General features: G+C 40.7%; 1 protein-coding gene across 1 annotated transcript in view; it reads left to right on the top strand.

Moving 5' to 3' along the window:
- The window catches only part of LOC309868537 (liprin-beta-1-like), a 50,881-nt gene that overhangs the window by 17,687 nt on the left and 10,578 nt on the right, over positions 1 to 22,616 (top strand). Inside the window, exons 8-15 of the mRNA XM_082738457.1 lie at positions 7,195 to 7,349; positions 12,532 to 12,647; positions 13,620 to 13,676; positions 14,980 to 15,049; positions 17,252 to 17,423; positions 20,050 to 20,182; positions 20,469 to 20,597; positions 22,089 to 22,239. Coding sequence (XP_082594583.1) covers positions 7,195 to 7,349; positions 12,532 to 12,647; positions 13,620 to 13,676; positions 14,980 to 15,049; positions 17,252 to 17,423; positions 20,050 to 20,182; positions 20,469 to 20,597; positions 22,089 to 22,239 — 983 coding nt within the window. The remainder of the gene's footprint in view (positions 1 to 7,194; positions 7,350 to 12,531; positions 12,648 to 13,619; positions 13,677 to 14,979; positions 15,050 to 17,251; positions 17,424 to 20,049; positions 20,183 to 20,468; positions 20,598 to 22,088; positions 22,240 to 22,616) is intronic.

Genomic DNA, 22,616 nt, shown 5'->3' with positions numbered 1-22,616 from the left:
AGGAATCAGAAGATTGCCTATTGTTGTTTTTTCTTCTTTATATGTATGTGGTTTTTGTTTTGTTTTGTTTTGTTTTGTTTTGCTTTAAGAACAAAGAAATGATGATGTGAGTGCTGTGAAATGTGTAAACCTGGCAATTCACAGACCTGTACCTCTGGAGATAAAAATACATTATTAGTTTATTAAAAATTAATAAAAAAATAAGAACACAGAAATGATGAATGATGAATATTGAGTTTCTCATGGTGACTGTGTTGCTGTTCAGAATTAGTTTGTTGTACCACTGATATTCTCCGCTTGGTTGTTTCTTCTTTTTTTTTTTTTTTTAATTTTTTATTTTTTATAAACATATATTTTTATCCCAAGGGGTACAGGTCTGTGAATCACCAGGTTTACACACTTCACAGCACTCACCAAAGCACATACCCTCCCCAGTGTCCATAATCCCACCCCCTTCTCCCAAACCCCCTCCCCCCAGCAACCCTCAGTTTGTTTTGTGAGATTAAGAGTCACTTATGGTTTGTCTCCCTCCCAATCCCATCTTGTTTCATTTATTCTTCTCGTACCCACTTAAGCCTCCATGTTGCATCACCACTTCCTCATATCAGGGAGATCATATGATAGTTGTCTTTCTCTGCTTGACTTATTTCGCTAAGCATGATACGCTCTAGTTCCATCCATGTTGTTGCAAATGGCAAGATTTCATTTCTTTGGATGGCTGCATAGTATTCCATTGTGTATATATACCACATCTTCTTGATCCATTCATCTGTTGATGGACATCTAGGTTCTTTCCATAGTTTGGCTATTGTGGACATTGCTGCTATAAACATTCGGGTGCACGTGCCCCTTTGGATCACTACATTTGTATCTTTAGGGTAAATACCCAATAGTGCAATTGCTGGGTCATAGGGCAGTTCTATTTTCAACATTTTGAGGAACCTCCATGCTGTTTTCCAGAGTGGCTGCACCAGCTTGCATTCCCACCAACAGTGTAGGAGGGTTCCCCTTTCTCCGCATCCTCGCCAGCATCTGTCATTTCCTGACTTGTTGATTTTAGCCATTCTGACTGGTGTGAGGTGATATCTCATTGTGGTTTTGATTTGTATTTCCCTGATGCCGAGTGATATGGAGCACTTTCTCATGTGTCTGTTGGCCATCTGGATGTCTTCTTTGCAGAAATGTCTGTTCATGTCATCTGCCCATTTCTTGATTGGATTATTTGTTCTTTGGGTGTTGAGTTTGCTAAGTTCTTTATAGATTCTGGACACTAGTCCTTTATCTGATATGTCGTTTGCAAATATCTTCTCCCATTCTGTCAGTTGTCTTTTGATTTTGTTAACTGTTTCCTTTGCTGTGCAAAAGCTTTTGATCTTGATGAAATCCCAATAGTTCATTTTTTCCCTTGCTTCCCTTGCCTTTGGCGTTGTTCCTAGGAAGATGTTGCTGCGGCAGAGGTCGAAGAGGTTGCTGCCTGTGTTCTCCTCAAGGATTCTGATGGATTCCTTTCGCACATTGAGGTCCTTCATCATTTTGAGTCTATTTTTGTGTGTGGTGTAAGGAAATGGTCCAATTTCATTTTTCTGCATGTGGCTGTCCAATTTTCCCAGCACCATTTATTGAAGAGTCTGTCTTTTTTCCATTGGACATTCTTTCCTGCTTTGTCGAAGATTAGTGGACTGTAGAGTTGAGGGTCTATTTCTGGGCTCTCTATTCTGTTCCATTGATCTATGTGTCTGTTTTTGTGCCAGTACCATGCTGTCTTGATGATGACAGCTTTGTAATAGAGCTTGAAGTCTGGAATTGTGATGCCACCAACGTTGGCTTTCTTTTTCAATATCCCTTTGGCTATTCGAGGTCTTTTCTGGTTCCATATAAATTTTAGCATTATTTGTTCCATTTCTTTGAAAAAGATGGATGGTACTTTGATAGGAATTGCATTAAATGTGTAGATTGCTTTAGGTAGCATAGACATTTTCACAATATTTTTTCTTCCAATCCAGGAGCATGGAACATTTTTCCATTTCTTTGTGTCTTCCTCAATTTCTTTCATGAGTACTTTATAGTTTTCTGAGTATAGATTCTGTGTCTCTTTGGTTAGGTTTATTCCTAGGTATCTTATGGTTTTCGATGCAATTGTAAATGGGATTGACTCCTTAATATCTCTTTCTTCTGTCTTGCTGTTGGTGTAGAGAAATGCAACTGATTTCTGTGCATGGATTTTATATCCTGACACTTTACTGAATTCCTGTATAAGTTCTAGCAGTTTTGGAGTGGAGTCTTTTGGGTTTTCCACATATAGTATCATATCATCTGCGAAGAGTGATAATTTGACTTCTTCTTTGCCGATTTGGATGCCTTTAATGTCCTTTTGTTGTCTGATTGCTGAGGCTAGGACCTCTAGTACTATGTTGAATAGCAGTGGTGATAATGGACATCCCTGCCGTGTTCCTGACCTTAGCGGAAAAGCTTTCAGTTTTTCTCCATTGAGAATATTTGCGGTGGGTTTTTCATAGATGGCTTTGATGATATTGAGGTATGTGCCCTGTATCCCTACACTTTGAAGAGTTTTGATCAGGAAGGGATGCTGTACTTTGTCAAATGCTTTTTCAGCATCTATTGAGAGTATCATATGGTTCTTGTTCTTTCTTTTATTGATGTGTTGTATCACATTGACTGATTTGCGGATGTTGAACCAACCTTGCAGCCCTGGGATAAATCCCGCTTGGTCGTGGTGAATAATCTTTTTAATGTACTGTTGAATCCTATTGGCTAGTATTTTGTTGAGTATTTTCGCATCTGTGTTCATCAAGGATATCAGTCTATAGCTCTCTTTTTTGGTGGGATCCTTGTCCGGTTTTGGGATCAAGGTGATGCTGGCCTCATAAAATGAGTTTGGAAGTTTTCCTTCCATTTCTATTTTTTGGAACAGTTTCAGGAGAATAGGAATTAGTTCTTCTTTAAATGTTTGGTAGAATTCCCCCGGGAAGCCGTCTGGCCCTGGGCTTTTGTTTGTTTGGAGTCTTTTAATGACTGTTTCAATCTCCTTACTGGTTATGGGTCTGTTCAGGCTTTCTATTTCTTCCTGGTTCAGTTGTGGTAGTTTATAGGTTTCTAGGAATGCATCCATTTCTTCCAGATTGTCAAATTTATTGCCGTAGAGTTGCTCATAGTATGTTCTTATAATAGTTTGTATTTCTTTGGTGTTAGTTGTGATCTCTCCTCTTTCATTCATGATTTTATTTATTTGGGTCCTTTCTCTTTTCTTTTTGGTAAGTCGGGCCAGGGGTTCATCAAATTTATTAATTCTTTCAAAGAACCAGCTCCTAGTTTCGTTGATTTGTTCTATTGTTTTTTTGGTTTCTATTTCATTGATTTCTGCTCTGATCTTTATGATTTCTCTTCTCCTGCTGGGCTTAGGGTTTCTTTCTTGTTCTTTCTCCAGCTCCTTTAGGTGTAGGGTTAGGTTGTGTACCTGAGACCTTTCTTGTTTCTTGAGAAAGGCTTGTACCGCTATATATTTTCCTCTCAGGACTGCCTTTGTTGTGTCCCACAGATTTTGAACCGTTGTATTTTCATTATCATTTGTTTCCATGATTTTTTTCAATTCTTCTTTAATTTCCCAGTTGACCCATTCATTCTTTAGAAGGATACTGTTTAGTCTCCATGTATTGGGGTTCTTTCCAAACTTCCTTTTTTTTTTTTTTTTTTTTAAAGATTTTATTTATTTATCAGAAAGAGAGAGGGGGAGAGAGCGAGCACAGGCAGACAGAATGGCAGGCAGAGGCAGAGGGAGAAGCAGGCTCCCTGCTGAGCAAGGAGCCCGATGTGGGACTCGATCCCAGGACGCTGGGATCATGACCTGAGCCGAAGGCAGCTGCTTAACCAACTGAGCCACCCAGGCGTCCCGTCCAAACTTCCTTTTGTGGTTGAGTTCTAGCTTTAGAGCATTGTGGTCTGAAAATATGCAGGGAATGATCCCAATCTTTTGATACCGGTTGAGTCCTGATTTAGGACCGAGGATGTGATCTATTCTGGAGAATGTTCCATTTGCACTAGAGAAGAATGCGTATTCTGTTGCTTTGGGATGAAATATTCTGAATATATCTGTGATGTCCATCTGGTCCAGTGTGTCGTTTAAGGCCTTTATTTCCTTGCTGATCTTTTGCTTGGATGATCTGTCCATTTCAGTGAGGGGAGTGTTAAAGTCCCCTACTATTATTGTATTATTGTGGATGTGTTTCTTTGATTTTGTTATTAATTGGTTTATATAGTTGGCTGCTCCCACATTGGGGGCATAGATATTTAAAATTGTTAAATCTTCTTGTTGGACAGACCCTTTGAGTATGATATAGTGTCCTTCCTCATCTCTTATTATAGTCTTTGGCTTAAAATCTAATTGATCTAAGGATTGCCACTCCTGCTTTCTTCTGATGTCCATTAGCATGGTAAATTCTTTTCCACCCCCTCACTTTAAATCTGGAGGTGTCTTCGGGCTTAAAATGAGTTTCTTGGAGGCAACATATAGATGGGTTTTGTTTTTTATCCATTCTGATACCCTGTGTCTTTTGACAGGGGCATTTAGCCCATTCACATTCAGGGTTACTATTGAGAGATATGAATTTAGTGCCATTGTATTGCCTGTAAGGTGACTGTTACTGTATATGGTCTCTGTTCCTTTCTGATCTACCACTTGTAGGCTCTCTCTTTGCTTAGAGGACCCCTTTCAATATTTCCTGTAGAGCTGGTTTGGTATTTGCAAATTCTTTCAGTTTTTGTTTGTGTTGGAAGCTTTTAATATCTCCTTCTATTTTCAATGATAGCCTAGCTGGATATAGTATTCTTGGCTGCATGTTTTTCTCGTTTAGTGCTCTGAAAATATCATGCCAGCTCTTTCTGGCCTGCCAGGTCTCTGTGGATAAGTCAGCTGCCAATCTAATATTTTTACCTTTGTATGTTACAGACTTCTTTTCCCAGGCTGCTTTCAGGATTTTCTCTTTGTCACTGAGACTTGTAAATTTTACTATTAGGTGACGGGGTGTGGGCCTATTCTTATTGATTTTGAGGGGCGTTCTCTGAACCTCCTGAATTTTGATGCTCATTCCCTTTGCCATATTGGGGAAATTCTCCCCAATAATTCTCTCCAGTATACCTTCTGCTCCCCTCTCTCTTTCTTCTTCTTCTGGAATCCCAATTATTCTAATGTTGTTTCATCTTATGGTGTCACTTATCTCTCGGATTCTCCCCTCGTGGTCCAGTGGCTGTTTGTCCCACTTTTGCTCAGCTTCTTTATTCTCTGTCATTTGGTCTTCTATATCACTAATTCTTTCTTCTGCCTCATTTATCCTAGCAGTGAGAGCCTCCATTTTTGATTGCACCTCATTAATAGCTTTTTTGATTTCAACTTGGTTAGATTTTAGTTCTTTTATTTCTCCAGAAAGGGCTTTTCTATCTCTCGAGAGGGTTTCTCTAATATCTTCCATGCCTTTTTCGAGCCCGGCTAGAACCTTGAGAATTGTCATTCTGAACTCTAGATCTGACATATTACCGATGTCTGTATTGATTAGGTCCTTAGCCTTCGGTACTGCCTCTTGTTCTTTTTTTTGTGTTGTATTTTTACGTCTTGTGATTTTGTCCAGATAAGAGTAAATGAAGGGGCAAGTAAAATACTAAAAGGGTGGCAACAACCCCAGGAAAATATGCTTTAACCAAATTAGAAGAGATCCAATATCGTGAGTGGGGAGAAAGGGGGATAAAAAGAGGTTCAAAAAGGAAGAAAGAAAAAAAAAGAAAAAAGAAATTAAAAAGAAAAGAATTTTTTAAAAAAGAAAACACCTAAGAAATATGTAAAAAAGAAAAAAATATATATATTAGATAAACTGTTAAAAAAGAAAAAGGTAACAGTTAAAAAAAAAAATTTACCCGAAGGCGAGAAGGAAAAAAAAAAATGAAAAAGAAAAAATTAAATTAACTGCAAGACTAAAAAAAAATCACAGGAAAAAACCATGAGTTCCGTGCTTGGCTTTCTCCTCCTCTGGAATTCTGCTGCTCTCCTTGGTATTGAAACCGCACTCCTTGGTAGGTGAACTTGGTCTCGGCTGGATTTCTTGTTGATCTTCTGGGGGAGGGGCCTGTTGTAGTGATTCTCAAGTGTCTTTGCCCCAGGCGGAATTACAGCACCCTTACCCGGGGCCGGGGTGAGTAATCCGCTCGGGTTTGCTTTCAGGAGCTTTTGTTCCCTGAGCGCTTTCCGTTGAGTTCCGGAGGACGGGAATACAAATGGCGGCCTCCTGGTCTCAGGCCCGGAGGAGCCGAGAGCCCAGGGCCCCAGAGAACAGCGCCCAGTTACTCCCGTCTGCCTGACCTCCAGCTGCGCTCCGAGCTCACCGAGCCTGCGACCGGTTCAAGGTAACACTGAGCTGTGAGCCTATTGTCCGCTCTGTCTCTGTAGCTGGCTCTCCCGTTCCAATACCCGCAAGCTCTGCGACACTCAGACACCCCCGATCCTTCTGTGACCCTGCGGGACCTGAGGCCACGCTGACCCCGCGTGGGCTTCGCCCCCCCGGTTTAGCCTCTGGAGCGATGTCCCTCAGCGGAACAGACTTTTAAAAGTCCTGATTTTGTGCGCGCTTGCTCCGCTGCTTGCCGGGAGCCGGCCCCTCCCCCGGGGTCTATCTTCCCGTCGCTTTGGATTCACTTCTCCGCCGGTCCTACCTTTCAGAAAGTGGTTGTTTTTCTGTTTCCAGAATTGCTGTTCTTCTTCTCTTCGATCTGCACATGGATTTTCAGGTGTTTGCAATCTTTAGATAAGCTATCTAGCTGATCTCTGGCTAGCTGAAGCAGTCTCAGCTTGCTACTTCTCCGCCATCTTGACTCCTCCCCAGCTTGGTTGTTTCTGAACTGAAATTTGTAAAGCCCCAAATTCTGAAACAAAATTAGGGAAGGTTGTTGGACTAAATGAACTTCTGATTTCAAGGCTGTGAGTCTGTGGTAATAGCTATTAATACCACCCTCAGGCTCCAGGTGCTCATAGTTTAACATTTCTCCTAGAGGTCCTCTTGTTATTTTTCTAAGGATTTCAAAGGAAACTCACTTTTGATTTTTGAGGATGGGAAAAATGTTTATATTCAGTTGGTATTCTTCCTCCAAAAGTGAAATGTAAATGAAAAGCTGCCATTTTTCTCCTTTTCCTAGACCAAGATGGCGACTTTGACGGTCTGCTCACTTCTGGTTCCGTCTCCACTTTGCTGGATGCGCAGGGTTTTAGTGACCTGGAGAAAAGTGTATCATCTACACCAGTCACGGGATCTCCCAGTCGTGACCCATTCAACACAAGTGTTCCAGAAGAGGTATTTACAGACTCTCAACATTATCTTTGTAGTGAAGAGACTGTGTCATTGAAGGTTAAAATGCTGTTGACAGCAGGAAAGACCTGGGATCTTTTCTCAGTGTGGCTACTGACTGAGTCTTAGCAATTTTCATGTCAAAACTCAGTCTGCTAGGACTTTATTTGAAAGATTGGTTTTTCCCCCCCTCTTTAATAAATAAATACCTTGGGCAATGTCAAAATTGCTTAAATAATTCAGGAAGAACATGGGAGAAAGATGTCATCCTAAATAGATTACAATCTACACAATAATAATCTTTATTAGTAAAGAACAAATAGGGAATAAATGAAGAGGGATAACGTGAGATTATATAAAGAAGTTGGTTTTAGTCACTTCCAATGTTGTCTCTGAAAAATTCTGGTCTAAAATCTTCCCTGACTTCTTTAGACTTGGAAAAAAGCAGCTGGACAGGAATATTTAGTCTTGAACTCATCATTAACTTTTCTTTCACACATCAGACTGGTGCCAAAATCTGTTTCCATTACCTATTGCAAACCACCCCAAAAATTTGTGGCTTGAGTGACAGCACTTGTTTTGCTAACAAATGTGTGATGTGGGTAAGGCTCAGCAGGAGCATTTCTTCTTCGCTCCACTGGGCAATAGTTGGAATGGTGTGAAGGCTGGAGGCTTGAGTCATCCGAAGGCTACCCATTTGTATATCACATGGTTGGTTGGTACTACTGTTGGACAGGACCTCAGCTGAGGCCCTAGCTGGAAATACCTGTGACTCCCTGGCTTTCTTCTAGCAGAGCGTTTAGATCCTAAGGATGAGCATCCCAATAAGAGGACTGGGCATATTTATATCATCTTTTATGCTATGACTCGGAAACCCTGTGGCATCTCTTCTCCTGTAGTCACAGGCCCACACACATTCACAGAGAGGAAACAAAGACCCTACCTCTTGATGGACAAGTAATATCACATTTGAGAAGAACACATGGGATGGCATATACCCCTACGACCATATTCGACTAGTACAACTGCCCTCCACTCTCTGGCTACAATCATTTATATCCCTCCCCCATGCAAAATGTCCTCATCCCCTCATCAAAGACCTCTTGGTCTTACTCCAGTCAGGCTTCCGCATCCCAAGACCTTGTCATCCAGACCCGGTCAAGATGTAGGTGCAGCTGCTCAGGTTTGGCTTCTCGAGTAGCACTCCATTCCATGTAAAGAACCAGGAAATTCAAGGTCAAGTCATTTGTCCCCTACACACCTGACATGCAGTGGTGGAATGGGCATAGTAACTACTGGGCATTCCCATTCAAGAAGAGGGAACATAGACATGGAAGACACCCACGTATCATTAGTCAGTAGCAGTTCCCAAATCCAGCCAGGCTCGTGTGGCCAGTTCCTTGACAGGGCCCAGACCTTTGGGCTCTTGGTTGTTCCTTGGGAGTCATCTTTCCATTTCCAGGAGAAAGAACCTGTAATTGCAGATGAGTTGTTTTCTGCAAAAGTATCTATACGGGTCTAGGGCCTTCTGCCTTCTACTATCTCTGTCCCTCTTGGTTCTATTTGGTATAATATTTTATTCATTTGGCATTTCTTATGAATCAATTTATAATCCACTCCGTCAGGTAAAGGATATCCACAATTATCTTCACCATAAGACTTTCTCTATCGTAAGTTTTCTGTATGGCTGCTATGGAATATCCCTCTGTTTTTAGAGTTGTCGAACTTTTTGAAGGTTTCAATGAGACAGCTGTACCTTAAGTCTTCCTGAGGTCTTAACCTAGGCACACCCGTGGCTTCCTGACAGCACCTCCCTCTTTGCCCTAGAACTTTTAATTTTAGTGCAGTGTACTGTCTAGAGAAACTGGGAATGGGAAAAATTGTTTTTGTTATTGTTGTTTTTGTTTTTTAACTAAATAGTCTTGACTACCTTATGTTTTCCAATTCCCCCTTTGGTCGTCTTTCCTTTAACATTTTACTGTATTCAGTGAGAAAAAAACCAAGTGGCATCTTTTCTTTTCCTATCTATTCCTGCTGATTACCTAATGAGAAAATGAAATTTGAATTGCATGAAAATGAATTCAAGGAGGAAACATTTCTCTCTTCACTATAGGAGAGGGCTAAAAGATGTCAGTCATAAGGATTACTGGGTAGGGGAAATTGGAAGGTGGTGATCAAAAGGTACGGACTTCCAGTTATAAGACAAGTGTGCTGGGGGTATAAGGTACAACGTGATGACTATAGTTAACACTGCTGTCTGGTATGCTGGAAGGTTGCTAAGACTGTAGATCCGAAAAGTTCTCATTGCAAGGAAAAAAATGTGTTTTTTTTTCCTTTCCTTTTCTTTTTTCTTTTTAATTTATACGGTACTGCATGTCAGTGATATCCCAATAAAATTGGAAAAAAGAGGCAAAGGATTAGTTAAGGAATAAAAAATATTTTAGAGGGGGAAATAAAAAATATGTTAGAGGGGGAAAATCCCCTAATTGCTAATTATATTTCTACTGAAGGGAAAAATAACAGTTGACAGTCAATGAGTATGCTTGCTGCCTATTTACAGAATGGCAGATGTTACATGTAAGATTTGCCCAGATAGTCTCTTTAAAAAAAGTCTTTCCTATGTGAATTGTACTTTAATGAGACTTTTTGTTTGGAACCAGAATGATTTGATGAGGATTGAGTGTGTTCAGCCATATTGTTAAAGAAGAGCTAGAAGGGAGATTGGAGTTGGGAGTTAAAGTCCTAAGTTCAAAACGAAATCAAGGAAATGGATCAGTTTGTTAGTGGGCCATTTCCTTCCCCATGTTAGGAACCCGGGGAGCTACTGTGAACTTGACAACACAAGGGATGATGGCTCAATAATTCGCCCAGAACTAATCATAAAGATTCAAATTTAAAAAAAAAAAGAAAAAAGAGAGTGAAGTAATCTCCTATTTTACAGCAATAGGACTTCTTAAAGAACAAAATTCAGGGGCGCCTGGGTGGCTCAGTAGGTTAAGCCTCTGCCTTCGGCTCAGTTTATGATCTCAGGGTCCTGGGATCAATCAAGTCCCACATTGGGCTCTCTGCTCAGCAGGGAGCCTGCTTCCTCCTCTCTCTCTCGGCCTACTTGTGATCTCTCTGTGTCAAATAAATAAAATCTTTAAAAAAAAATTCAGCTGAGAAAATTTTTAACACAGGGATGATGGCTCTGTAAATTGCCCAGAACTAATCATAAAGATTCTAAAAAATAAATAAATAAATAAAAAATCGCGAAGCAACAAGATCAGACTTGTTGTTAAAGAACAAACTTCAAATGAGTAAATTTGCAACATCTTACTGGCTTTATTCAGCAATTTATGAATCAGGCAATGTCCGTTTTAGCAGATGGAAAGGAACTCTACGGATCTGTACAAAATGAAGGGCTTTTTTAGGCCGAAGGAAGCAGGAGCAGAGGATCAGGCTGGTCATTTGCTGGTTGGTTAAGTAGGGTTACTTTCCTTAATGTGCAGCAAAGAGAAGTCTCGGGGCGGGGTGGGTCAGGTAACTTACTAAGGGCAGGCAAGTGCCGATTGGTTGACCTAGGTCTGCCTTTTCTGGGAGTGCCGAGCACGGAAACTTAGCTAAGCTTGGGTTTACTGACATGGAGCTTAACACGAACCACTCCGTCTTGGGCCCAATCAGATTATTTCAACAGACTTCACATGTTATAACCTCTTAGTGTCAAGGAATGAGACCACCGCTCAGTAACTGGAACAAAAACCACAGAGCTAAATGTATTGCTTATCTAGTTACCTCGGTGAACTTTGTTGGTCAGGGACAGTCTCTTTGATCATATGTGGGGCATGTGGGGTTGCTTGGAGCTCAGGGATTGAGGGACTCTCAGAGGCTAGAGAGAGTTGACATCCGCTGTGGATGTGTGGTTACAGAGGTGAGACTGTCATTGATTGATTGGCATCTAGAAGTGTGTTCCAGGTTGTAAGTCCCTACCTTCCTGGCTGACTTCAGAAGGAGGGACGGTCACTGATTGGTTGGTTGACTGGCAGACTGAATTCACTGAGGAAAATTTTATTTTTTTATCACAATATTTTTTAAGTGATTCATGTATTGTAGTTTATGATGGGCTCTTACACCATAATGCTCTACAGTCATCGAAAATTATTTAACCCCAGAGTATAAAATTTCTTCCATAGATTCCATCCTTAGGGTACACAAAGCATTTGTTTAGGAAGGTGTTTTTAGTCATTTTTGTTGTTGCTGCTGTAGTATTATTAAGCCAAGTGTTTTAAGTGGTATCCACAAAGAACTGGTTTGGGGGGTGCCTAGGTGGCTCAGTCGTTAAGTGTCTGCCTTCTGCTCAGGTCGTGATCCCAGGGTTCTGGGATGGAGCCCCTCATCAGGCTCCCTGCTCAGGGAAGTGGGAAGCCTGCTTCTCCCTCTCCCACTCCTCCTCCTTGTGTTCCCTCTCACCATGTCTCTCTCTGTCAAATAAATGAAATCTTAAAAAAAAAAAAAATCTGGTTTGAACAACATTCTATATTAGACTAGTGATAGAAAATAAAGTGAAAACAGATGTGTTTACAAAGCACTTTACCCAAATCTCATCTCAAATCATGACAACCCTGTCAGGTAGGCATTGCCATTCTCATGTTACAGAGGAGAAAACTGGTGCCCAGTTAAGTGACTTGCATAAGGTTAGAACCAAAGTTTTTACTAGGGCTTAAAGTTGTCAGGATCAACTATTGACTTACTTGATGGTATTATGTTTTATTCAGAACCAAGTTCAAAAATGACCTTCCTTGGGGCACCTGGGTGGCTCAGTGGGTTAAGCCTCTGCCTTCAGCTCAGGTCATGATCTCAGGGTCCTGGGATCGAGCCCTACATCGGGATCTCTGCTAAGCAGGGACCTGCTTCCCCCCTCTCTCTGCCTGCCTCTCTGCCTACTTGTGATCACTCTCTCTCTGTCAAATAAATAAATAAAACCTTTAAAAAAAAAAAAATGACCTTCCTCCAGAATGTTTTCTCTGACTTTAACAGTCATTGATGTTTATATCCAGAGACCATTTTATAAAGAGAAGAATAGTGTTTTTAAACATAGGTGTATGAAATTTTTTTGATGGACCATGTAATTGTCTCCGTTATTTTTATTTTATCTCTGTGACTTCTGTCTTATTTATTGGATTTTTTACTTTCTCTAATTACATTACAGTTCCACACCAGCATCTTACAAGTTTCAATCCCTTCATTACTGCCAACATCTAAGGGCCTGGAAACGTCTGAAAGCGCAAAATTGCCTCCTCAACCAGAGACTTCATTTGAAGAAAGGTATGTCATTTATGACCCAACATTGCAATATAAATGTTCAGCAGAGTAGATCAAGCAAACACAAGAGTGCATTGCACTTTATTTACAGACACAGGTTTTACTGTGAGAGGCAAGAAACTGTAAGGCATGTGCCAGGGGACCAGTGTAAATCAATCACTACAGTCAGTTCTGGATTATTGAAATAAAGGGTGTGAAGCAAGAAGTCCTAGGGCAGGAGTCCAGGGAGGTGTGGTGTTCAGGTTAGAGAGAGATTTTAGGGGACTCAAGTTTTATGTCCTAAGTCATGGGGAGCCGCCAGTGGGTCCCAAGCCCCATAGCAATGGTCATGTGGCCCAGGCTGTTCGGAAGAAGGATTTGGGACAGGGATACAGTAGTTTCTCCATTAACAAGTAGAATTTTGAGGGAGCATGTTCTCAATTACTTAACCTTATAATGAGACCAAATAAAAGAAAATATAATAGAATATTTTAGGGGCACCTGGATGGCTCAGTGGGTTAAGCCTCTGCCTTTGGCTCAGGTCATGATCCCAGGGTCCTGGGATCGAGCCCCACATAGGGCTCTCTGCTCGGCAGGGAGCCTGCTTCCTCTTCTCTCTCTGCCTGCTTCTCTGCCTACTTGTGATTTCTCTGTCAGATAAATAAGTAAAATATTTTTTTAACAAAAGAAAATATAGTAGAAAATTTTAAAAGAGAGGGGCAGCTGGGAATCCTCAGTAAATTCAGCAGCTGACTCAATCTCAGCTCAGGTCTTAATCTCAGGGTTGTGGGTTCAAGCCCCATGCTGGGCATGGAGCCTGTGTTTAAAAACAAAACAAAACAAAACACACACGACTGTTTTAAAAGAGAAATCGCTTCCCCAGCACAATTTTTTGTTTTTTTGACAGTTCTGCTTACTTAGAATATATATGGTCTTTTACTTGTGAAGCACACACATTCCTTTTTTTTTTTCCTTTTCTTTTCTTTCTTCTTTTAGTGATGGAAAAATAATCCTTGGTGCTTCTGTTGAAACCCAGCCGTGCGATAGTCTTTCGTAAGTCATGTTCTTGAATGTGGAAAATGTCATTGATACCTGGGAGAGAGGAAGCTTCTGACAAACTCACAGTGACCACTGTGAGAAGCGGATGACTGAGGCCTGAATACATTAATGCAGGTGTGGTGGTTGGATGTCAGGGAAAGGGGAGGTTGTGAGTTAACAAAGAGATTCTTACTCATGGACTGTTATCCATTATCTCGTGCCAAGTGTTTGCACGGCTTTAGCCTTCCTTCATCAGTTTTCATGTGAAGTGCAGTGCTTTGAATTTCAGGTTTGCACTGGCTTGCATTTTGACCCTAGCAGAAAAGAGTCACAGAGAATGATGTAATGGCTGGAAAGGCTGCAGTAGTTTTTTGCATTCTCCATGTAGTAAACCGGTCCATTATCTATGTTTATCCAAGTTCAAGTCTGAATTAGGAAAATCTCTTACCAGAGCAGTATTCAAAGATGAGATCTTCTCTTTTCTCACCAATATCTTTTACTTTATTTGATACTGGACAAGTCTAGTAACTTATGTACACATGAGTACATGAGAATTGCCTTTTAAAAGTTTGCATATGTGTGTTACTCTGCTTCTTAGAGCTTTTTTCTCTCTCTAAACTGGTCACCTATTCCTGACTTCCATTTTTGAAAAGACAGCCCTGTACACTTGAATGCTAGTTATGTGAAAGGGAAAAAAATCTCTGGATGTTTACAGTGTCACTTCACCTTTGCAAGGAAAGCAAACAAATTATTATGGGCAGCCAGAGGGATTTTTCTTGTATGCCTCGATCAGAACTGTAAAATGAACTACTTGGCCAGATTCAGAAAATGGATTCCTTTGTGAATTGAAAAGTAACACTTCTGTCCTTTATTTTAATTACAAGGATTATATATAAATAGTATGTGAGTGTTTTAGAAGTTCCCTGGTATATTAACTAAAATTTAAATAAAAATAAAAAATAAAAAAGTTCCTGGTCTAAATGTATACATAAAAGGATACACCACTGGTCCATGGAAAAATGCTGTTTTATTTTCAAATGTTGACATCACAAGGAGAGTCCTAAGTGTTTTTCCAGCTATTCTAACATGTGTGGGACATTTAGAGTTATTGGCAGGACAGTTAACCACCTCTGCTTTTAAAAGAACTCAATGTTATAATTTAGTAAAGCACATAAGTGACTGCCTGAATCCGGATTTTCTTTTATGACCAGGATTCAACCCACACACAGTTTTAGTTTCTTTCCAAGATATTCTCCTAAGAAACAGTGGCACCAGAGCCATTATTATTAATCCTAATTACTATTATTGTTATTTTTAGAACTTCAAGTCTGCAAAAGTCCAGCAGCCTGGGCAATCTGAAGAAAGAGTCATCAGATGGGGTTGGTTCTGTGTTGTTTCTCTGTCTGTTACCCTGAGACGCAAATATTTAGGGATCCTCACATTTTCCCATTTTCCAAAGAAAACTGTCAAGAAGAGTTTGAGGTTTCTCTAATGCAGATTTATTAGATACCACAGTTAATGGTAAATATTAAGAAGGGTGAATATGAACAGTTGAAACTAGTGGATATAATCACAACTGAAGACTAATTAGCCATTATTGGAAATAAATGGAACTGAGATTGTATAGCTTAGAAGTAGATAAAAGTTTATTTTAATTTCTAGAATTGTGTGTAACAGTTTGTGAATATATGAAGCCATTCCTATGTCCAGATTACAATGGAAAAATGTTTGTGATGTCTGATACATGGGATTGCTTAACTGTCTCCAAAAAACCCAAACTCAGAACCTCCAAAACATGTTATATGAAAGAAGCCAGACACGAAAGATCAGATAGTCCACGATTCCATTTATGTGAAGTATGTAGAGTAGATAAATCCATAGAGACAGAACACAGTTTGGCGGTTGCCAGAGATGGAGAGGGAGGAACGGAGAGAAACTGCTTCCAGGGTGAGGGGTTTTATTCAAAATGATGGAAATGTTTGGGAGCTAGGTGGAGGTGGCAGTTATATAACACCGTGAGTGTACTTAATGTCCCCTAATTGTTCAGTTACTTTTTATGTTTCACCTCAATAAACTGTTGGGGAGGTACAAAAAACAGACAAAACCCCCAACTCTCAATCAGGCTAGTGATATTCTTAATTATCATATTTGGGCTTCCTAAGACCTCACAAAACATCCTTAGGTCACCCGCCCGAGAACAGCTGTTTATTTAATATAGCCACTGTGTATACAGCAAACATTTTGGTGTTCTGTTTTTTTGTCTTTTTTTTTTAAAGACCTCATCAACAAGGGCTCTCGTTCTTCCTCCAATTTTCAACCATTAACTCTGTAAAGGCTACCTTCTGGTAGGCCACTTCCAGATGCACTCCCTTGACTGCTGGCTCTGAATGCCTTGAGTTGTAATGTAGGTGTCCCTGATAAGGCATGGACTGTGCACACAGCTGTAATTACAGGCATCCTTTGTCCTTTTTTGTCTTGCCAATTCAATAAATGATTAAATGATTTTGACATCTGTGGTGAGACATAGGTAATAGTTGCACTAAACTGTGGCATCTATAAACTTGTAGTTACGATGAGCAATAAATTCAGAGGATAAAATAACCACCTTCAAAGCTTGTGTCCCCTCTCCCCTTTCTCTACCTCTGCAAAAACAAAAACAGAGGGCAGGAGATGTTAGAGGAATGAGGGCATGCAAATCAAAGCATCTTTGGATCCTACTAAAACAATATAATAGATCATGTTACTGGAACTGCTAATTCAAATAACAAGAAAGCTAAAAAATCAACAGTACTTAGAAGTATAACTTAATTACAGTTAAGTTTCGCGATAAAGACCTTGACCTATTAGAGACAGCCAAAGAATCTTCTGAATCGATGAAGAAAAATTTAATTATAACAAGTTTAGTTTTGGTGTTAAGTGTATCAAGCATGTCATAGTGTTTGAAAATTGGTGATCTGTGTCGGGTAACTTGCAGGCAAGGTAATAAATATGTCTCAGAACACCCTCTCAAAAACAAAATGTTTAACGGTCACTGGTTGTGTCCTCATTTGACTAGTAATTCCTTGAGTAGAATATTTAAATAACTGGAGTAGAATCTCTTTCTGCTGCTGGTGTAGAAGCTTGGAGATAACGCCTACTTTGCACAGTGATTATATTACGCTGGGCTTCTGATGCAGTTACGGTACAAAGACTGTGAACTGCATTGTAGCCTAGTCCATGTCATAACCATTCGAAAAATAGGAAGCCTGCTGGTATTCTGGTTATGCAGTACCTTATTTCCATGTCATTGGGGGAATGAGGCAAATAAAATAAAGCTTGAGAATTTCTATGTCCTAAATACTTCACATCTGAAGCATGCCGGTTATAGGTCAGTGATGAACATGTTTTTGTTGCTGCTCTTGCTTCCTAAGTAGCTTTCAGAACTGACTTTCTAAATTGTAATATGGTGCTTGGTGTTCATAATCAACTTATCAGTTCTGTGATTCTTTTAAATAAAATCACATGTGTAACAGATCAGGTGTTGTGCCCAGCGTGTACTCCTAATTGTGCACAGCCACGCTGTGTTCCATTTATTATTACTTGTCTTTTAGGATAAAGCTCCTGTAGAAAGCAGCCCATTCAGGGGCCTCCCTCCGAAAGCTCCGGGGCGTGATGCATCCGTGGACGACAACCCCTTTGGCACTCGGAAAGCCAGATCATTCTTTGGGCGTGGCTTTTTTAAAATAAAAAGTAACAAGAGGACAGCAAGTGCACCAAACTTGGGTACGTATGGCCAGCGTGCTTTTGCTTTAATTCACTCAGGACGAGGACAAGGTCAATCCCCTCCCTTCCCTGGTTCATTGATCTGTGCGTTTCTCGTTCTCGGAAATGAAGGTGAATGCAAGAAACTGACCCCTTGGGTTTAATTCGGTGGTAAAGATAGCTCTGTGCAGGCCATCACCCTGCTCTCCTTGTTGGAGTATAAGTGTAGAGGAAAGACCAAAACCCTTGACACTCTCTGAGTTCATTGTAAACAGCTTCTCATCTGTTTCGAAAGTGGACCAATTAACCCCATATTGTTCCTGCTAATGGAGTCTGCGATGTTGGAAGCACAGCGCAGTGCTTGCCTTTCCTCCCCCGTGTGTATTTTGTGAGTAGGACTTTGAGCTGTGTTTCATTTTGTCATTCTCCTGTGTTCTCTCCATTGGGCTGCGTGTGATTGTGTGCATTGTTGGGATATCTGAAGATCGTAAACGAAGTGCCAGTGCACCCACCCTAGGTATCGTACCCCTGCATGCCAGCCTTCGCCAGTGCTGTCCTCCAGGCTGACTAATCCTTGCTCTTGGCATCTGCGATCTCTAGAAAGCAAGCTGGCAGCGATCAGAAAATGTTGTCCTCGACTCCAGAGATTTCCTTCCAACTGCTGCTAAAGTGAACTTTCTGGAGAGTCTTTGCTTCCCAGCCTACGTGCTGTTTTAACCCCTGCTAATGACACCTTGCCAGGAGCTCTGGGAGGACCCAGAAGCGCACGGCACCCTCAGAGTCCAGGGCAGGACTCTCCTGCCTCGTACCTTCCAGCTTTCTCACCCTTCCGGTGCATCCTGTCTCACACTAACTCCCAGGTCCTGACAGTTCCTTCTCCATGTCTCCATTATCCCCAGAGAGCAATGTTTTCAGCCAAATCGAGAAGTCTGTAGAAGACATTGCAAATGATTGCTTTAGACTGACTTTTCTTAAGGGAATGTTCTTCTGACATTTATTGCTTTGAAGATGGAAGTGGCATTTAGTGACACTGGAGGAAGATTTCTGGGATATTTAAGGAGCCTCCCCTAGAGTGATTTTAGGAGAGGGGAAACTCCGTTTTCCTTTTTAAAAGTGTGGGGCATGGGAGGGAGGAAACATCCTCAAAACAAAAAAATGAAAACAGGATGCTTTTAGAATGAGGGTGAGTTAGGCAACATTTTCTGGTATACCCGTACCCATGATGGCTTTGGGGTTTGGATGGAAAGGTTCCTTTGGATTTTCCCTGAGATACCCATACACCAACTCATGTGGGTCAGCACAGGTTACTTTTCTCCCTTTGCAGTCTTACATTTCTAGAATACACATGGGATAAATAAAATCCAGACAACATTTTCAAATGTTTTTGCATCTTTCTTAGAAGAAATACATTGTTAATGCTAAGAGCCCAGTGCTGCTTATTATAACCTATAATCACAGCTGTGCTTCGTAGAAAAGTCAACCTCTGCAACTTTTGTATCTTGCTGAAACACCATTTCTGTGATTTTTGTACAACTTTTTCTTTCCCGTAAAAGTGTCGTCTCACACTGAGGAAACAGTACTGCTTGTGTTTGTTAGTGGGGGATCATATCTTAAGGGGCAGGTAAAAGAATTAAGAAATAGAGAATGCTGGGAGAACTGGGCGTAGCAAATTTGGATGTTACTCTTTCAAGGCAGAATCAACAGACACTGATTTTATATCAAAAGAAAAATGTGTGCATATCCAGTACAGTCTTTTCTCAGTAGGACATAGCAAGTTATAAATAGGAATAACTCTCTTGAAAAAAGACTGCCAGGGCTTGGTGACTAGGATCTGATGTAAATGCCAAAGGAGAAGAGGGAGTGAAAAGAAAATGCCAAAGAGTGTGAATGGGAGTAACAGGAAGAATATTAATTAGTATCAAGGGAATATTAAATAAGAAAATCTAAGAGAATTCTTCTGAGAATTGGATGGATTTGTTGAGTCTAAGATGTTCCTGGCACAGCACATTGGGAATATCCATAAACGTTCAGATCCTGAGTCTGGGGAGAGAGATTAGGACCAGAGATTGTGATACTGGCTGCTTATGAATGAGGGAAGCCATCATTTTGTGCCAGGCACGGAGTGGGTGAACTTGTTCAGAGATCCTGCTGGCAGGAGCCTAGAACACAATCTCGGAGTGGAAGAAGAGGACAAAACAGGTCCTATAGCAGAGAAGAAACGATCAGATGACAGATCTGGGAGATTGTCCTAACAAGATGAAGGAGATGATGTTTTTGGAGAATGTGGGAAGAATGTCAGCAGTACCAAGTGCTGCAGAAAAATCGAGATTAATTTAAGTGATCTCAGATCACTTAAAGAATGTGGCAATCCTATCCCACCTTTGAACTTCAAAGAGGTGGTAATTTGTGAGTTAATGAATTTAGGCACAATATCATATGCAATATTATACACATCATTCACTGATACACAGCAGACGGTAAAGCAGAACATAAATTTGTGTTCCATCTGTAATATTTGTAGGGTGGTCTTTACAGACCAACAGAAGAAGAATTTGTGAAGAGTTGCTAAAGTTAAGAAGGGTAGCATCTAGTCATGTTCATTCCGTACTTTAAAACTCACCAAGTATGTATTCTGTTCTTGGAATAGCTGAAACAGAGAAGGAGACAGCTGAGCACCTAGATCTGGCTGGTAGATCTTCCCAGCCGAAAAATTCGCAGATATCTCCACCATCGCCGGATTCCAAAAAGAAATCCAGAGGGATCACGAAACTCTTTGGAAAGTAAGTAACACAGCAGACAACCGGAGGGGGCTTTGTGTTGTGTGTTGCTCAAATGTAGGAATAAATGGAAGATTGCCTAGAAACAAGTATGCAGTTGTAAGGCTTTGCTGTTCCTTTGATGGAAGGAAGATTGCGATCTGGGATGCACTGACTCACTGGGTCTCAGTTAAAGTGTAAATCCAGACATCTTTTCTGACCATACATAAGCAATGTTCTCATTAACTTTAAAGTCCTAAGGTCTCCTCAGGTCTCTACAAGGCAATGTGATGTTGTTTCTTCTATTCAGACTTAGGAGAAGTCAGTCAACTACATTCAACCCAGATGACCTGTCTGAGCCTGAATTTAAAAGAGGAGGGACAAGGGCAACTGCAGGGCCACGACTGGGTTGGTCTCGAGATTTGGGACAATCTAACAGGTGAGAAAAACTGAACGAATGGACTTTGACATCTCTACCCACATGTCCAGGCTATGAGCACTTGCAATGTTAGTATTGTCCCTGGGCTGAGCAGTAGAATCTCTTGCTTACCCCTTTGCCTGGCAGAGGGGTCCGTCATCTTTAGAGCAGTGCGGGTTGGCAGTGGTTGGTGAAAATCATGCAGAAGTTGAGGGCTGCGTGAGCCAGGGGAGGAACCAAAGCTAAAGTGTCAGCAACATCTGTGTAAGAATGATTCTTTGACTTCAATCTGACTGAGAAAATAGTTACTCCAAGTACTCTAAAGCATAGCTCTAGAGAGATGGGCTAACATAGCGGTTAAGAGTAGGTTCTAGAGACAGACTGCTTGGATCTGATTGCTGGCTTGGCTGCTTCCTGTAACCTGGGTGACCTTTGAGCAACTACATCCATACTCTACGCCTCCGTGTCCCCTGGTATGAATTAGTCTAATTATGAAGATTAAAGGAGTTAATATGCGTTGAGTATCTGGTAAATAGTAACTGTTCAGTGAACGTTAATGACTAATGGATTCTGTGAACGCACCTACATAAATTCATTAAGACACAAATTCTAACGGAATTTAATCAGGATTAAATAATCCTGAATTTATCAGGACTATGTAATGCTTTATCTGTTAAGACTCTAGGAACTTTTCCTACACCCTTACCACAATTGAGGGCTGTTTTGAAATTACTGTACTGACCTACTGAGCATGAGAAGGATGGGGTTGGCAAACATCTAGCACAAACCATTACACTTAGTCTTTGGAACATGGTCTCTCCTACCCTCGCAGAAGACTGGGCACAGGTTTTATCAAGGAGGAAACCCTGGCTTTCTCCAAACACATGAAGGTCTCATTTGCCATGTGTTCTCTTTATACACAGTAGAGGATCTCCTTGTGCTGTTTTAAAAAAAAATAAAGAAAATTTTTGTTTATCTACATTTTTTTTCCCCCAAAGAGGAACACGATTTACATGTCAAAGTAGAAAATTTGACCCAGAAATTACTGTGATTATGTTTCCCTGTACTCAGTGATGGCATGTTGCGCTCTTCTCACTGATAACCATTTGGAGAGAAACCATAATTCTGCTACAGTTCAAGTTAGACTTGATTTCTTTCCATCTAACCTAGTGTTTTCTGTTTAGAAATTCAGTCTTCAAACCACGTTGACTGAAACTAGTACAGTGACTTGACTTGTTGGTTCAACTTGTTTTTCTTCCACAAATCTGTTTCTTGCTCAATCATATTGAATCTTTTGTGGTTTCATTTGAAAATGAAAGCTGTGGTCCTTTTGAGGTAACTTTCAATGCCAGTACCACCTCCCCTAAACATGGACTGAAAAGTAAGCTTTTCATGGTCAAATAGGGTATTACTAGGGAATTTCTACATTCATTCAGTATAAGTTGGTCAACCTTGAGAAGCCACCGGGCTGGCTTGGAATTGTTCTTCACACAGTTGTTCGTTTTCTTATAGCGACTTGGATATGCCATTTGCCAAATGGACCAAGGAGCAGGTTTGCGATTGGCTTGTGGAGCAGGGCTTGGGGTCCTACGTGAATTCAGGCAAGCACTGGATTGCATCTGGCCAAACACTTCTGCAGGCTTCTCATCAAGATCTGGAGAAGGTGACTGCTTCTCTGTTTTGTTTAGACAATGGCTACTGAGAAAGAGAATATGATTGTAGAATTGTTTTATACTCCAGAAAGGGGAGTGGGGGGAGCCAGTCAGTACTCTTGAAAAACTGTGTTTTCTGCTTCACACTTTTTTTTTTTTAATTTAATCGCATGGATTTAACAAGAAGGACCTGATCTTAATGATTCCTTATGAAACATGTAAGCCACTGGCTATTTTAATGAGAAATAATTGCATAGACATAATAATAAACCTTAAGCTCATATTTCTCAGAATCTTTGTGAGGCTTTAGCATTGGCCCAACTTCTCAGTGTAATGTATGCAATTCAACTTTACTTTGCCAAAAGGAAAAGGAAAGAGCCCTACATCT

The sequence above is a fragment of the Mustela nivalis genome (assembly GCF_964662115.1).
Source record: "Mustela nivalis genome assembly, chromosome: 7".
Classification (NCBI taxonomy): Eukaryota; Metazoa; Chordata; class Mammalia; order Carnivora; family Mustelidae; genus Mustela; species Mustela nivalis.
This window is presented reverse-complemented; position numbering and strand designations above follow the sequence as displayed.